Below are 18,002 nucleotides of genomic sequence, written 5' to 3' on the forward strand. Positions count from 1 at the left end.
CTAGAATTTATTTTATGTAGGATTTTCAAATAATAAGATATACAATAACATACAGTATATTGTATTAATATTGTATTAAGTAATCATGATCAACATACACTGAAGTAGACAATTTCAGTAAGAATCCACATTAGGAATGTCCATGCTCAATACCTACTAAAGTAAGTATTCTTGTCTCAAAATTTGCTACAGAAACTGTCAGTGTAAGTAAAAATGCATCACTTATGTGCTAGAGCATTGCCTGCCCTGATAGTGCTGTATATTTCTGAACTGTATGGATTATTTGCTAAATATAGCAGAACCTGTTGTAAAGATATGTATAATAACTGATGAGACATGTGGTATGTAGGTTGCTGTACTGTGTGTAGGCTAGTGAAATAATGTGCTCATACAATGCCCGTCCTCTCTCTCTCTCTCTCTCTCTCTCTCTCTCTCTCTCTCTCTCTCTCTCTCTCTCTCTCTCTCTCTCTCTCTCTCTCTCTCTCTTTCTCTCTCTTTCTCTCTCTCTCTCTCTTTCTCTCTCCCTCACACACACACACACACACACACACAAACACACTCATAGTCTGACCCAACACAGGTGTGCGTTACATGCAATTCCTCACAAAATCTTCTGCACATTCAGACAATGTTTATCCATCTTTCCGTCTGATCAGAAACACAGCTCACTGCTCCCAGCCAAATCAAATATACATTCATTACTCGATTTGTGTGGCGTATTGTTTTTTTTTATCAGCATTTTGTTATACATAAACAGCTAAGAGTGAAAAATTAATAGCTTTAGTTAAGAAACCAATTATTATGTTTGTCATATCTTTAGACATACTATTGTTTCTGATTTTTAATCATTTTGTCCAAATATCTAAAAATTATAATATATATATATATATATATATATATATATTTTGTTTTTTTACAGAAATTTGTTCCAGTGATTTGCATTGGTTTCATTATATAACAAGAAAATAAAGAAGTGTTAATTCCTTTTGATTGGTACCTTTCACAAAATAAAGCATAGCCAACACTAGAGAATGAATCGATGTAAGATTTGGAAAAGAGCAATAAGCTAATGTACTGCAAATGTGCATAAGTCAGCATATGGAAGGAAGAGCTCATTTGAAGTGTCTTTCATAATGTGGGCATAGACGTCTGTAGTCAAATATAAAAGCGAGACATACAAAGCATTTCAGCAACAAAACATTGTTTACAATAGAATGATCCTTCATAGGGGCGGTCTTCAAAGTGCTTCCAAATGCACAAAGAAACATCATTTCCCTATGTGTAACATAAACTGTACACATTTTATTACTTATTGCAGCAATCCTCCAGTTCCCTTTGAGCATTTTCATGAATGTGCAGCAGCAGTATTATTCCTTTTCAACTTCAGTCTGATAGTGTCACCATAAAGTAACACTCAGCAGCCTTTCAGGGTGGACCATCTTCTTTCCATTTTTTAGTCCACCATATGCCACTGTCAGGTCAAGTGATGGTGCTTGTTATCACTGATGGAGCAGTAGTAGCTGGACTTTGGGCTTTTCTCCTCTTGCCTCCACCTCTATTACTTTCCTTTGAGTCCCGGCCACGGTTTTTGCCATTTAATGTTCCTTGGTTCTTAGGCGTTGTCCCCTTGTCTCCTGATTAAGACAAGCAAAAGAATGTTAGTGCAATAATTTACAGCTTCCTGGATTTATTTTAACAACTCTACACTAATCAAGCATGAGACTAATTAACTGCACATTTTCCCAAATATTTTTTACTTTTAATCAACATTGCTTGTAAAGAAAAAGTGTGCAGCAGTTTCTAAATGCCATCATGATGCAAGACAGCACAGCTTAAAGTCGACAGTAGACATACAACAGCAGCCTGCATATAAGCCATAACCGTGGCCCTGAGAATAACTATCAAGAACCTGACACCCTAATACCCTGCACTAGAGGTGAGCTGCTTTCCCAACAGTCCTCACACACTCTCAACAAAGCCTTGTGTGTATGCATCTGTCACTTATTTTAAGCACATAACCACTTCATCAGTACAAACATCCATTAGAAATTGTCACAGTCATAGGGTCAGAAAGGAAAAATAACACAAAGTATGAAAGTGAAAAGTGCCAGATGAAAGGCCTGATTATATCATAGGATATTCAACAGGTCTGAGATTAACTGTTTAAAATGTTATTACAGTGGGGTTCAGAAGTCATACATGTAGAAGCAGACTCATATGCAATATGTAACATCTGAACCAGGCTGGTTAGGTTCCAAGAATCACCTCAACCACAACATGGACAAATACAAATCAAAGGAAAAGGAGCGCAGGCCACAGTCTCACCAGCACTACTGTAAAGGGAAGTCAGGGCCTCTGTGCTGACTGATGTTTGTTATGAAGTTGGTGTTGTGATTCTAGATGTTTCTTGGAAACCAAGTCAACACTCATATGGGGCTGGAGAGCATTTGCTCCATGTTTAATGACATGAGCCTTACAGCCATCCTGTCCTCTTCAACCAGGGTACTGTTCATCTTAAGGCCTTTGTCTGTTCTGTGTCTTGATAGCAGTCTGCTGACTTTGGTGGTGGGGAATGGTTTTTACGAAACTATTATATAAGCACAAAGATTGTCTACTATCCTCTAAGTGATAAGGTGTAAAGCTTGAATGTCTTTGGGTCACTATTTCAGATCTTTTTTCCTAATATAATTGATTAATATTTGTGTGAAAGTCTGCCATGTTTTTCTCCACAAGATACAGTAATTTTTAACTGAAAAATGTTTCTCTTTGGCATGTATCACATCTACAAGTAACTTTATAGCATATTTAATTTCTGATTACCACAAAAGTGAAAAGGGGAAAAACACATTTATTTGTTCCATTCCAAATGCAGTGTGGGCACATCATAGATATTTTGACAGCAGATATCTAATTACAAACTAAATTGGTTAGATTTATATTTAACTACATCATATAGCTTTCCAAAGATTATCAAAGCATGTCATTTACATATAAATCCTTGCTATCTCTAACACTGCAGTTGTTGATCTGTTTTTTTATACAACATGAAAGTGTGTAAGAAGATAGCTCAGGAAAGCTTAAAAAGTAATGAAAAACATTTCCATGTTGTTTTGGTGAAATCATATTTTGGTTTCATACACTTGAGCTGTCAAAGTATGTTACAGGCCAGAAAATCTCTATTTTGGCAAGAAATGGCCTTCTTGAGTCTTTCTGGCAGAATTTAGCTACCACAGCATCCAACAGTTTCTTCCAGACTGCCACACACATAATACCTAAAAAAAAAAGTTTGAACCCTCTCAATTAGCTATGCATTTTTGATAATATATCATCACATATTTAATTGTGTATGTGTTCTGAAAGAATCTGTTCAAGTTTGTGTACTGGGGAAGCATGCGCTTTTAACCAATAGGTTTGTTCAGTAAATGATAATTGGTTTAATTACTGTATATTTCCACCATAACATCATTGTTAGTTGTTTAAGAATGGCAGGAGGTTTTGTTGAATTAGGCCAAGAGTTCAAAGAAAAAAGTTTTCAGTTTGTTGTTGTTTGCCATGTAAGTAAGGAGCTCCCGGTCTGACAGAACTGAGAAAGAAAGCTTTAGTTGCTAAACCATTAGTTTATCTTACTGCATGTTTATTTTGTTTCCTGTAATTTTACTTTGGATGAATGTTTAATTGTTCCCCGCCAAAGTAGAATGCGGGAGTCGCTGTTGGCGCTTACGCAGTTGAGTTTACTAGTTGTGACGACGTTTGTGTGCCATAGTTGAGATTATGTATATTCTGAGAAATTAAACTTAATGTGAGTTTTATTTTGCTTCTTTTTTTTTTTGTGGAAGACATACATTTATTCAACATCCTCCTGTTTCTTACGTATAATTATACATTTGTGTTATTCTTAGTATTTATATTTTGTTATGATGTTATGTTACTGTTATGATTTTGCTAACGATGAGTGTTATTAACTCATCGTGAATTGATGATAGTTTATCGTATTGTAATAATTAGTTATTTAATTGGGGAAAAGAGTTAAGGCTATTATTAGGTCTAGAGGGATGTCATAGCCTAGTGTTTAAGGTGTTGGTTTACTGATCAGAAGGTCATTAGTTTGAATCGCAGGTCCACTAAGGGGCCACTGCTAGGCCCATTTAACCCTCAATTGCTCAGTTGTGTAAATTGAAATAAAAATGTAAGCTAAATGCTGTAAATGAGAGACTAGCTTTTAGTAACCTGGGGCTCTGCTTGAAATAGTGAGTGTACAGTAGGGGGCATTAAATTTACATATAAACTATTTTTGTATTATTTAATCATCATTTTTTTCTGCTACCAAAATACCAGACTATACCATTCATTTCCATTTCATCATTACTGGCTGACATTCATTCATTATTCTTTTCTGCTTACTTTATCTGGCTTTTATTTTCTGTTGTGAAGCATTTTCCTGCCCATCTCTGACTTGTCCTTTTTCTGTTCAGGATGAAGAGTTTACTGAAGATTAGTGATATTCTTCATAATGAATTAATATAAATGATCAAATATTTGTATCTTGCATTGCATAATAAATTACATGCATATCACCAATGCAGTTTTCTCTTTTTAACTATTGGATGTATTCAGACTGTCATAGCTTCAGTTTCATTCTTGCTTAGATAAACACAACTATCTCATTTCAAGGAAGTTTTCAAAACTTCATATAGGAAATTGTCAAAATTATATGATGTGAAAGTTTTCCCCAGGCCATTTTTACTTTCATTACCTTTCATTTCATTACCTTTTCATAATCAGATTTTATAATGTCTTTTAAAATGCTCTGATATTTCATGAATTACTACATTCAGTCATTTTAACAGTTTTAAAAGAAAAAGTTTGTTATAGTATTTGACTGAAGAAATGTGCTGAATGTGCCATATGTGACCATATACGAGACAATTAGACAATTAGACAATTTAATTTCTTATTTTTTCATTCGTATTTTATATTTTTATTTTTAAATGGTCTTTTGCCACTACCAATCGTTTATTCAATGATTTATCCTGGGAACAATAAGCACCCTGGTGAGGATATCACTCCTCTTAATAATATTTGTGTCTTAAAAATATTTCCTGCTTCTGTCTGCATTTTTGAGGCATAAAGGCAAGTACTTGTGTTGAAAGCTAATGTTTTAGAAGCTACTGAAATTCTCAGATGCTTTTACTCTGGCAGGTCATTTGATTAATCTCAAATGTACACTTAGACTTAAGCAGTTGCTTAACTCATTTCTAATACATGTAACTTTTTCCCACATAAATATTGACATAACTTTCAGACTCTGATTGCCAGCTCTGAATATGGCCCACTGTGTTTTTGTCTGATTGTCAAGGTTTTGTGAAATTCATATTTTTTTTAATTTTTTTTTTGCATTGTAATAAAATTATTCTGACTATCCCTTGCTCAATAAATGTGCACTAATATTTAAAAATGATAACCTTTAGTCTTTCATTTCATGGTCAGAATGTCACTGAACGTTATAGTGATCTCATACTCTCAATGTATAATCAAGTTTTCCTTTTTAAAGGCTTATATTGGCAGCACACTTCTAAACATTTAACAGTTTAATAGAGTTTGACTCTTGCAACAAAATCCATAATAATGTGGATTTCTTATGATTTTAGAACAAGGAACTGGCACAAAATGAAACAATTAGACATTGCGTGTGATTATTACTTTCCTGCAGATTTGTTAACCTGAAGAGTTCCAGGCATTTGTGTGGTTTTGCATAGCTTATTCTGGTTTAATTGGGTCTCTAAGAATATTGTTCACTTTTAGAAAGCACTTATACACACAAAAAGTATTTAGTAACGATTATTTGCATGCTAGCATGAATTTAAAGAGACCAAGTACCCATCACTAAGCAGGAGTGGAATCCTAGCCTCAGGCTCAGTGTGCAGGACAGTCATTAGCTCACCTCTGATAAAGTACTAATGGTGCTCTATTTATTTATGACAGCAGTGGTTACAGCTCCCCTCAATCCAACCTAAACACTGGTGCCTGACAAAGGCAATGACTCGCTCAGCAAATTCTGTTTTCGTGCAACCCTATTTATTAAGCTACAGGAAAAGGGAGGGAAAGAGTGAGAGCTCGGCCAAATCGACACAAAGCGTGAGATCTGCAGACCAGTAAATCACTGATGTTATACAAGAGCTGCCCCCCTGTGATTTTTACAGCAGCCATGTCAGCCAATTGTAGCAGATGTATTCACAGCCTTGTTAATTTAACACATGGTGCAAATTTACGCACATGAAAAATCTACACGTTAATTTACAGAACAGAATGATTTCTCCCGTATTCACACCACAGACCTAAGTTAAAATATGAGATTGAAAAACAGAGAGGGGAAAATTAGACTCAGCTCTATCATATACCACAGCTATGTTTTTGTTTGTTTGCTTGTTTGTTTGTTTTAAATAATAACTAAAAAAAAAAACTTGCACATGTCAATCCCCATCTGAGCAATATGGCCCTGTATCTTACCACTCTCTTTCCGACATGTAGTCAAGTAGAAATTTGGCAGGCATTGTAACACTTTTATGAGGTAGTTTATAATATTTCACTGTTAATTATGCTTATGGACCCAAGGTTGAAATTCTTTCCACAAGGAGGGCGTCATGCAGTGTAAATTTGCCTTTCATTTCTCAGATGGTGCTGTCATATCCGGTGCACCATGGAGCCTACTAATCCTGAAGAAGTACATGCTCGTTAGTCCACATGAAGTAAGAGAAGAAACTTAAGTAATACTGAAATCTAGTGTGCTCTGTGTTAATGACAGGTCAAGCAAAAGTTATGGGTTAATAAACAGTCCGACTCAAAGACATCAGAGCACCTCCTGTAAAAGTATTGACGCATAATGCTGCCGTGTTATTGTTTGTTACTGAAGCAAACTGACCAGTTAAAGGTGCTATTTTTCATATAAATGTAAAATATTGTTTCCTTTTGCCAAAAGTATTAATCACCTATCTGCTGGGAAATGATAAAAACATGTTTTGAAATTCAAGAAAGGTGAGTTAAGGTTTCCGTTTAAGAAGTAAATTGAGAAATAAATTACACATTTTAGGTTTAAATAGTTCAACATGTCGATTTCTGCAAAAACAATAAAATAAATCAGCTTTACATGTAAACATTTGTAATGATCATTGTATCATACATTTAACCTAGCTTATGGATGCCCAAGCTGCGTGTGTAAAAATATTCTGCATCCAGTTTTATGGAAAAGAAGTTTACTTAGGATACCCTGAGGGTGCTTGTGGAGGTTGCCATGGTTACATGTGTTGACTGCTAACAGATATACATCTGATCTCTCTTCTTCAGTTTCGGAAAGCAAATATTTGAAGCCAGGGCTTATTCTTATATATGCTGTACATAAAACTTCATATCTTTAAATTTGCATGAGCCATGTAGCCTGACTGTCTCCCTCAAACTTACCTTTTCCACAGGGGATTCTCTTCGGCACACTGCATTTCTGTGTCTCGCTCTCAGGTGCACAGGTAGAAAGAGATGCAGAGCCACTGATTGTGGTCAGACTAGGGGGCTGTGTAGGCTCCCGCCTACGGCTTTGGCTGCCCTTTTTGAAACCACATGTTTTGTTTTTCTTCATGCAAGGGCCCCATGGACTCCATTCACCCAGCTCACATCGCACTAGAATGTACAACAAGGATAAAGTGAATTATATATTCCTTGCTCCTAAGAGGCAAATATTTTAACAAATATTGTGGAAAAACATATCAGTGAACCCAAAGGACTTCATGGCAAAGATTCAGATTGGTAATATCCAACATCACTCATAGTCTTACTTCGCTTCAGTAAATGAGAGAAAATTTGTTATGATTATTTGTGGCAGGTTTTGTTTTTATCTGACCTTATGAGACACTGTCAAATTCCGCTAAGACTTTCATGTATTCTCAGCTGTTTTCAATTGCATACAAAGTTTTTTTTCTTATTGAGGTTTTCATGAGTATTGATTAAGATAAGACACCATGGCTGATGCCAAAATGTTACCTTAGGAGTTAAAAGCCAAGCATCTTGGAAGAGCCAGAGCTCGGGCCCTGAGAGTAATACTATTAGCACTGGGTTTGCTTGCTTTTGACAGAACAATTTTCAATACAAATCAATAAAGTTCAAATCATCCAGCAGGCCTCTCTCCAAGGTTTTGTTTGCTGGGGATTGAGAAACCACAGGAAAAAAAGAGAGAACAGAGTATTCCACCAGGCCTGCTCTTCTGCCAATACCATGATTGCTTTGCAGTAAATGAAAGGTGATATTATAAAATAATGTGAGTTGGATGTGCTCTTTAAGAAAGAGCAGAGAATCCCAAGTGAAGTTCATTCTGTGTACCCCAATAATATCCATGTCTTCCTTCCCCATGTTTCATTTCTTGAATGTCCACCAATCTCAAATACCACTTTATATAAAAGTGGTGTAATTTCTACTACTGTCTACTCTGTCATCCCAAAGCTATAACTCACAGCAAGATTTTGTGGAAAGAATCTTTATCACAGGTTTGGAGAGCTGAATTTTCTGAATAGATCGAATATATTAGTACCAATTGGTATTCATTACTAGATCAAATCAACCTGACTTTATTTAACATTATGTACATTAAAGAGGATCAGTTACATACAGCTGAGGAATACACAATGCATATAGGAACAAAAGATTAGAAATACAAATCAGCATCACTCACCTACACACTCCATGGTGCTGTTGACAGTAATTAAGCCTTCGGGGCAGCTGTGGTAACACCGGCCACTGTATGAATATAAGCCCTCCTTACATTTAGCACAAAATGTTCGACTGAAACAGTCAGTGCAGTTTTCTATTTTGCATTCTGAAAGAAAGGGAAATAAAATCATGGAAACCTGTGTAATAGCTTACAAGTATATTTGTTATGTCATGCTTTGTGTCTTATCTATCTGTTTATCAATCTGTCTATCTATATATTTATCCATCCCGTATTGTGATTACTAAAGCTGCAGTATATTATATACATTCACCTAGATAAAGTATTGGAACAGAAAGGCCAAGTGTTTTATTTTTGCTATACACTTACAAACATTTGGGTTTGAGATTAAATGATTAATATAAGATGATGTCTTAAAATGATCTACATTTATTATTATTATGTGTATTTCAAATTTCATTTCCTGATATTCAGAGCTAGATCTCTTAAACAACCTAGAACATGGTGGCTTTGGTGGCAAGCCACCCAATTATAGGTGAAATAGTCTTAAAGTAAATTACAGTTAATAACAACATTTGGAAGCTTATCCCTTGCTTGCAAAATTGCATCAAGCTGGCGACCCACTGACATCACCAAACTGTTGCATTCTTTTGTGATGCTTTGGCAGGCTTGTTCTGCAAGAGCTTTCCATTGTTTGTTTTGGGGATTTTTCTGTTCAACCTTCTTTGCAGAAGTTAAAATGCATGTTTAACTGGGTTATAGTCTGGTGATTGACTTGGCCAGCCTACAAAGTCTAATGAAGTGCTTTGTTCTGTTGGCAGTGTGTTTTGGGTTAATGTCTTGCCACATGATGAAGTCTCTCCCAATTAGATTGAATCTATTTCTCTTTATTGGCAGACAGAATGTTTCTGGTGACTTCTGAATTTGTTTTGTTGCTGCTATCATGAGTTAGATCATCAATAAAAAATTAGGGAACCTATTCCTGAAGCAGCCTTGCAAACCCAAGACATCACACTACCGGCACTGTCTGACAGACATTGTTTAAGATTGTATGTTCTGGATCATGTTAACAAAGATGCATTTTTTCTTCAAAATGTTGGGCTGTCATTCAGTTAGGAGTTTATCTTGGTTCCACAACTTTTGTTGATCATCACAGAACGTCTTTGCAAATTCCATTCTGATGCTCATAGATGATGAGTGGCTTGCATCTTGTGTTATGGTCTTTGCATTTCTCGAAATTGGGGTTGTTTCATTGGCCGACCTGTTTGACACATTCAGATGTAAATATCAGGAAAGTAAAGCTAAAGTTCTGATTGTCCCAAATTCATCCTTTGATCTCAAACCCAAATGTCTTCGGTGTATTACTAAGATTCTTTAAATATTATGTGTGATGTGAAATGTGCAGGCTGAATGACTGTTTGTTTAATCTTATTGTTTAAGATGGGGCATGACACTCATCTAGGAAAATTATATGTAGGCATTAAGCTAAGCCATAAATAATATCCGAACCTTTTAGAAGCATCTTCTCTTAAAAAAACAGTTAAGGGGTGAACTGAACACATCTAGTCCAAACGTCTGCACATTAGACGTGTGTTCAGCTCATTACAAGTTCAGCGTCTATAGTCAAACATCTAAACTACTTTTTAATAGAGGGCAATTATGAACCCAGTGGAAATGAAAAACAGACACCTACCAACAATGTGTTTCGCAATCACTAAAGTCATGTAATGTTTTATTCGTATACACATGTATCCAAATGGAAATAGTAAACCAAGTGAACATCAGGCAAGATGTAAAAAATGGTAAAAGCACTTAATTTTATGACCTTAATTAAAATAGATTCAATTAAGAATTGAATGGTCTGAGCATTACTGAAAATTTAGAATGAAATGTAGCTTAAAATCCTGTCTGGTTAGATTTTAATAGAAGAAAATCAATACCAGCAGCCAATTTAATTTAATTTAATTCAAGGACATAAGCCAGGGAATGTAACAAGAAAAGTAGCAAGGTTGAAAAAAAAAGAAAGGCAAACATGCACTGTAACTGAATTCAGCACAACAGCATGAGTCTTTTTGGGCATATTTTAGATTCACTTTTGACACCATGAGAATAAACAAATTATCTATCGATTAAATTATTGTTATAATTCCATAACAGAGGTAAGTAAACAACAACCGTTCTAATGTAAAATTTATGTTAAAGTAGAATCATAGTAAATAGTAATAAATTAAATCCAGTATTTGGAATAGTAATATTTATGGGAAACCTGATTAGTGGACATACAGTACTAAAACATTTTGTGAATATGTTTAAACTATGCACTATGACATACAATTTAAAGAAGAATACAACTGAACTGATTTAAACTGAACTAAATTCATCTCACACCCTAACCATAATCGGTTGTATATTTCAAGGGCTGGATGAAGGAAATTCTTATAATGCCATTGAGATACCCTACTGGTATGAAGGATTAAAGAAAAGGGTGATTATCTCCAGTGTGAGAAAAACCATGGCTTCATTTTTTGAAACACAAACACTGCCGGGCAATACCCTTCACTGCTAATAATAATAATAATAATAATAATATGTTTAATTTATATAGCACCTTTCCCAAGCTCAAGGACGCTTTACAAGGTACAGTATTTGACCAGGATGAAGGATCATACATATACATACATATTCGTCGGACATTTGCCCATGACGAAGGATCACATGCAGCTGCATGAGATAAAAACAGAAGACAAGACTATACACAAAGACATACAGTACAAGAGATTATTTTCAGTCGTAGTAAAACATTCCCACATGGCAATAATTCAGCCTCAGAACATCATAGACCTCTATTTTATTATTCTTGTTCTCATTATTATTAACATAATAGAATGACAGAATAAACTAATAGTCAAATCTGCTTAACAGCATAGAGAGATCTAAATGCTTAAGTAAAAAAATGTGGTCAGTTTGGTGAACTTACATGTACTCTGTATTAACAGACCAAAGTATTTATGTAGACTTCCTTACAGAGACAAACAGTTACTACCAGTGTTTTGCTTTTGATTTTTCCCCTAATCCTGTTTTTCACCCACAAAGTAAGAGAAAACAGATCACTGGCTCAGTAAGACACACTGATTTAATGCCACTGGTGGAGCTCTGGTTGGCAGGAAACTCAAGCTTTGGAGCAGACTTTCAGTTACTGCTAGTTGCTCCAAGCTTAAACCCTGCTTAGGTTAAATGTTCCATTAATTACATAAAGATCAGACAGACTCTCTAGAATAATGTTTCAAAAACAAACTAATACTCACGTGTGCACCTGTTTACATCCCGATTTCGAATGCCGTAATATCCAACAGGACAAGTGGCAAGACACACCCCTGTTTGACGAATGTCATTTCTTTCCAGGAGGATGAAAAGCCGTGGTCGACATTTTGTGCATCCGTTGTATTCGGAGCAGCTTTCACAGCCACTGGAGCATGATGCCGGCCCTTCGGTACTAGCTGCTGGGGCACAAAATTATTGGATGATATTACTGTGTGTCTATTAGTTCAAATCATTCTAACATTAATACTAAATGCAAAAAGCAAATAGAAAACAAGATAGTCTTCTATGTTCACATCAACTTTCACATCAACATCAAGATTAATCATTGCCAAGTTTATTGCCTCATGGCCTAAAGCACTTCTAAGGGAGTATAAGACATTCACTTTTCCCTTAAAGGTGCTTTATGGCACAAGGCAATAAACACAGCAGTCATTAATCTTGTTACACATGCTAATGTCTGCAGCTAATTCAAATCAGAGCACACTTAAGTAGAACACAGTAGAACCACATTGTTTGAAGTCTCTTTACACTATTTACTTGAACCAGCCTGTCACAAATACCGAACAGATTTTTTTATAGAAGCGTGCATGTTTCTGGAAGGACATCTCATACTGGTGTACTGCAGATCAGGTATTGATATCACACCCCTTACGGGTGAACACACAGTGACTCAGCCATCACAGCAACTTCAGTAATAAAATCGGAATGCTTATGGAAGAGAAAAAATCACAAACCGCTTCTATTTTTTTCACTAGATATAGTTTCCTATCATTCCAGAAACACAAACACTCACAAACCTGACAACTGACACCAATAAATAACCTCACGCAAATGCTCACATTCATCATTCATGCATACATGCTTGCAGTTTCTCTTCCAGCACAGTCCAAAAACTTTAGTCTCTGTAGCCAATAGCATAAATAAATGATTACACAAAATGCACATCCTGTTTCTGAGGCCAGTTGCTGTCAAAACCACGGTCATCTGCACTGATTTACAGTTCTATGGGCTATCAGGTCTAAATATACACACTCTTAGTGCAATTCATCTACACAATCTGTCTCGTAAAGATAAAGTGGATGGTAAAAGCGTCAAAAATAAACCCTTGTGAATAAGCTGTACCCAGTGTGACCTCTGCAATATGGCACAGGGTTGCATGCAAGCAGTAAGCCATAATTCTGTTATCCCACAATATTTATCAAAAATGCATGGATGTGCATCCTATTAGGGCATGTTGAGTGTTAGATATCATTTTTTATTGTACAGGTACAGTTTAGCAGCTTAGTTCTAACATCGAACAAGAACCTGCTGTGCTTTTTCTCATCCTAACAAGTGTTTAACACAGTGCTGAAAGCTGTGTAAAACATTTTCCTGGTTCCACTTTGTGTTCTAAAGATTCATCACCTAAATATAAATCATGCATCTTAATAAAAAATAAAAAAAAACAGAGATGACAGTTCTTGCCTTGTTATCAACAAAATAGCAACCAAAAGAGCCATACTGTTCACTTATGAAGCTCAGAATCCTGTCTCAGAAGTTTCAAATCAATATGAGTCTAAATCATCTACTGGACCCTTTACAGTTCTGGTCCAGATCCTCATCCAGCAGAACAGCATTCTTCTTACTGCATTCCTTTCCCTCCCTCAGAGTTAAAAGAAAACTCTCTCAGGAGAAACAACAAATATAGAACTAACATGATAGATGGTTCAGTGAAATCACTGTTTGGATTGGGTTTATGGAATACCAGTTAGCTCAACACAATACAAATGAAGACCACAACGACTACTTCTGTACTGAATGATATTATTTTATAGCAGACCGGGAATGTGAGCGTACGCTCATCATGACGAACAAAATCTGGAGTAGCTTCAACAAAAAACATCTACTAATTGATCTAACATAAAACTGCACCCTGCTTTGTGCTTTTGCTGAACTCTCCTGGACTTAATAATGAGCTGAGGAAAATGAACCCCTGCTCTTCTCCTTAAATATAAGCAGAGATCTCCAACAGCTTAGCTGAACATCACAACAGAAAAATTTCTAACCCAAAAGTCAGAAAGCACACAAATCTGAGTTTTCATGAATGCAGCTGTGTGGGAAGCTGTTTCAAATAGTGACAGTGTGATGAAGTCTCTTGGTGATATTGCTAAAATCCAAGTTCTGGAGGAGTCCCAAACCAATAATGATTAGTGATTACACGGTAAGTTTTCTGAAACAATATTAGGATTTGCGGTAAATTTTTAAATACAGGTGTGTGGTGTATTTAAACTTTACAACTAGAAATGTTTTTGATGAACGTCCCATCAATAAGAGAATTAAACAGCTAGCCAAATTTTGGAAAACCCTGTATGTCATTTTTATTGCTACTATAAATAAGGTATATGACATTATTTCCATCATTACATAAGCAGTCTGTACTTTTGCCACAACACTCAGGTTGGATTTGGATTGGTTGCACTGATTCAGACTTTTTCAGGTTGGCAAAAAAGTACAAAAAATTGCTAGTAGCATAGTATGTTGTGAAATAGCAGTTGTCAAACCATTTATATATCAATTTGATAAAATAATATTAAAAGAAATATTGTTGTGGGTTTCAGTCTCATGGGTGAATAAGGTTTAGGATTTATTTCAATCTGTAAACTTCTGTGATGCAGGAAATAATTATCTAACACTTTGGTATTACTCTGTGGTAATGTCAGAAACATGACAAGTATGTTAATGAACAAGCCATAAAATCAGTCCACACATTTGTACTTCACTGCCTATTTTTAGAAGCTGTATTGCAAGCCGAAATTATTTTAATATCTTTGTCATGCTCTAGTGAGAGTTTATACACTGATAAATTTTTATACAAGGATTATACAATTATATAGAGAGATAACCCTATTTATTTATTTATTTATTTTTCAAAAAATTTGCCACTAACTGTCATTTATTTTGCTTAGTTTGATCTTTAGCAATAATTATTTGTTTTTTCTAAATTTTCTATCTAGTAATTCAGAAGTTTTATATCCAAGCCTTATAATACAGGCGCATATAATCTTGCCAAAATCTAAACTACAATCTGAAACAATAACCATAAATATACCTGGGTCAGATCTATTTATATATGTTTACAAGTACTGTAAGCCATAATATTACGAAATTTTAAAAAGTTCTGTTTGTCCAATTCATAATAATACATCAGAAAACACTTAGTTGAATGATACACACTCTGACTACAAGAGTCTGACACAAACTGACTACAGGAAGCTTAACATAATCTAACAGAGCCAAAGCACTTAAAGAGGAAAAATTGTAACTCAAACTAACCATGAGGGCAGACAATATGTGTTTAAAATAAACAACTGTAATATATATTTACCTTTAGCTGCAGTTATATTAACAAATAGAGCTCTGTGCTGTACCACTAGCCAACCACTACCTTGTGATGAGAGACAGAGACAGCATACAAGGCTGTTTATAGCAGTTATACATTATATATTATGATTCTATATTATCCCAGCTGAAGTGATAGATCATGTACATTTCTTTTTTGTTAACCAAAAGCACTGCTCTGCCAGTCATTCCAGTAAAGCACATTTATCTTGAATTAAAAACCAAACAAAAAAGATAGAAAGACCACCTGCAAGAAAAAAAAACACATGAGAGTAATGGAGATGTGATGACTTACTGTGTCTCTGCCTCCTTCCTCTGGGGAGTTTGAGGCTGTCACTGTAATCCATAGAGCTGAGAAAGACCACCACCAGCACCAGCAATCCCAGCTGCATAGTCCCGGCTGCCCAGCGGTGCTGGCACTCCCCCTGCAGGAAGACGGATATGACGAGATGTCCCCCTTTACTACGATGAGGCAGGTGGATCTGCTTACTGCCCACTGTGGACTCCCCTTCCTTGGGCAGAGAGTAATACAGCTGCAAAACCAAACACACCCACGGCACAAGCCATAACGCTGAGGGTAAGGATGATAGGGAAGTAGGGGTGCAGTGCTGGACTCAGGTGTGGAGATAGATGGTGAGATAATGAATGTGTGAGCAGAAAGGGCACAGCTCTTTCACCCATGAAGCCATGCAGGACTGTAAGGAGTGTGTGGTGTGAAGCAGCAGAAGCCAGGAAAGGCTGGTGTGAGTGAACAGCCCAGCCCAGGAGCATGTGTCTTATTAGAGATGCTGGGAGGAGGAGGGGGAGTGCCAAAAATGAAGAGAGCTTTTGCACTCCTATGTGTAACAACGTGTCTGTCAGTGCCGAACCCTGCCATGGGAGAGAGGTGAAAGTGAATGAGAGTGGAGTGGTCGAGGGGTAGAAAAATACAATTAGATATGAACATTAAAATTAATTAATTACTTAAGTTATAATCAGTAATAATAACAATAATAAGCTTAATAGCAAAATATCACCCATAAAAAGGTTTTATTTATTTATTTATTTATTTATTTTTACAAATATTTGACTGGCTAAGCAAAACCCTTGAGTACCAATTCTCTGATCTATTTTTATTTAATATTTTCATAATTCTCTGTTTTCCTCCTAAACATTAAAACAGTTCAACATTAGTACAATAGATGTGTCTCGTGTCTAACAGTCGTGCCACTATGAAAAAAATGCCATAAATAGTTTTTGGTTAATGCCTTTAACAATTCAACAGTAGAAAACATGTTTACTCAATATCTGTGGAAAGCATGAGTGCACAGAAGCATGTCTGCTCCACTATGAAGACAGCAACATCAAGAGTCAGTTATTAAATTAACCCACACTCACTTTATGAAAGAGGAACAGAAATGTAAAAAGCTCTCTCTCAAATTCAAGTGAAAATCAATAGATAGTCTGAAACTGTACAAGAGACTCTTCATGCCTCGAGTTTCAGTATCTAGAAAAGAACGTGTACTGGTTCTTAGCATACTAAAATACATGAAGGTAGACTGGACTGCAAACAATTAAATAAGAACATTAAAGATGATTCCTTTGCCTTCCTTGTAAATCACCGGCTTTTTCAATACAATTATTTTAATAAATAATACCTTTGGTTAACAAAGTGTTAGTGAAACTCTGTTTAATATGATACACCCCAAGATTGATCTATTTAATTAATTAATCAAATTTATATGGATTACATTTTTCTCAGCCTGAAAAAAGACATTGTGAAAAATGATTTATACTAAATCTGTTAAAGGATAGAAGTATATATAGATGTCTTTTTCCCCACCTTCTTCACCATATCTAGAAATTTCCCCTCCATTCTGGCCATGTTTATTACTTTGAGTTTATACTGTAAAATGTGAAACGTAGCATGCAAACAGCACACTAGATCCAAACCACATTTTTAAAGTGAACTCAGTCCCATTGCCTATACTGCTATACCTGCAGGTGTTTTGATTAATCACTTCAGAGAAGTCACACAGAACGTCACAGTGGTAGAAATGCGGAATGTCACGTTACTTCCTAAAACATATCAAGTGGAATAGTACTTAACAAAAGCCAGAAAGCCACATTCCCTGTCTCTCGCCTAAAGGAGATAGTGTGGCCAAAAATGTGATTGTTAACATACACTGAGACGTTGACCAACATACATTCACAGATACACACAGCTGCATACAGACACACATGGAGGCACAAAAATACTCCAAATCGACCATTAGATGAAGATCTCTAAGGATAAGCTCTTACATTTCTATCATTTTCACCACTCTAACTTCTGCTCTGCCCCAGAGAATGTATTTCAATGTTTATTTGTCTTTGATGATGAATATTAGACAAATGTCTTCAACACCTTCCTCATATTTATTAGCATGAGCCAAAAACTCCCAGAGCCTGCTGTTTGAGATATTAATTGGGAGCGATGTGTCATGTCTGACACTGGGATATGCCATCGCCTTGGAACTAAAAAAGAAAGGAAACTTCCAGAGATGACCCATCATGCAAGATAGTTTCCAGGATTCTAAAAAGCCAAATGGTCATATGGTTTAAAAGAAAATGT

General features: G+C 35.8%; 1 protein-coding gene across 4 annotated transcripts in view; it reads right to left on the minus strand.

Moving 5' to 3' along the window:
- Positions 1-903: 903 nt before the first annotated feature.
- rspo1 (R-spondin 1) overlaps positions 904-18,002 on the minus strand; it is a 19,636-nt gene continuing 2,537 nt past the window's right edge. For 2 of the 4 annotated variants that reach the window (XM_027148866.2, XM_027148867.2), the window contains 5 exons: positions 15,705-16,279; positions 12,016-12,210; positions 8,714-8,857; positions 7,456-7,668; positions 904-1,634 (listed from right to left, as the gene is read on the minus strand). In XM_027148866.2, coding sequence (XP_027004667.2) covers positions 1,480-1,634; positions 7,456-7,668; positions 8,714-8,857; positions 12,016-12,210; positions 15,705-15,801 — 804 coding nt within the window. In that variant the 5' untranslated portion in view covers positions 15,802-16,279 and the 3' untranslated portion in view covers positions 904-1,479. The remainder of the gene's footprint in view (positions 1,635-7,455; positions 7,669-8,713; positions 8,858-12,015; positions 12,211-15,704; positions 16,280-18,002) is intronic. The other 2 variants (XM_047811860.1, XM_027148868.2) reach the window with 2 other exon arrangements.

Source organism: Tachysurus fulvidraco, chromosome 3 (genome assembly GCF_022655615.1).
Source record: "Tachysurus fulvidraco isolate hzauxx_2018 chromosome 3, HZAU_PFXX_2.0, whole genome shotgun sequence".
NCBI lineage: Eukaryota > Metazoa > Chordata > Actinopteri > Siluriformes > Bagridae > Tachysurus > Tachysurus fulvidraco.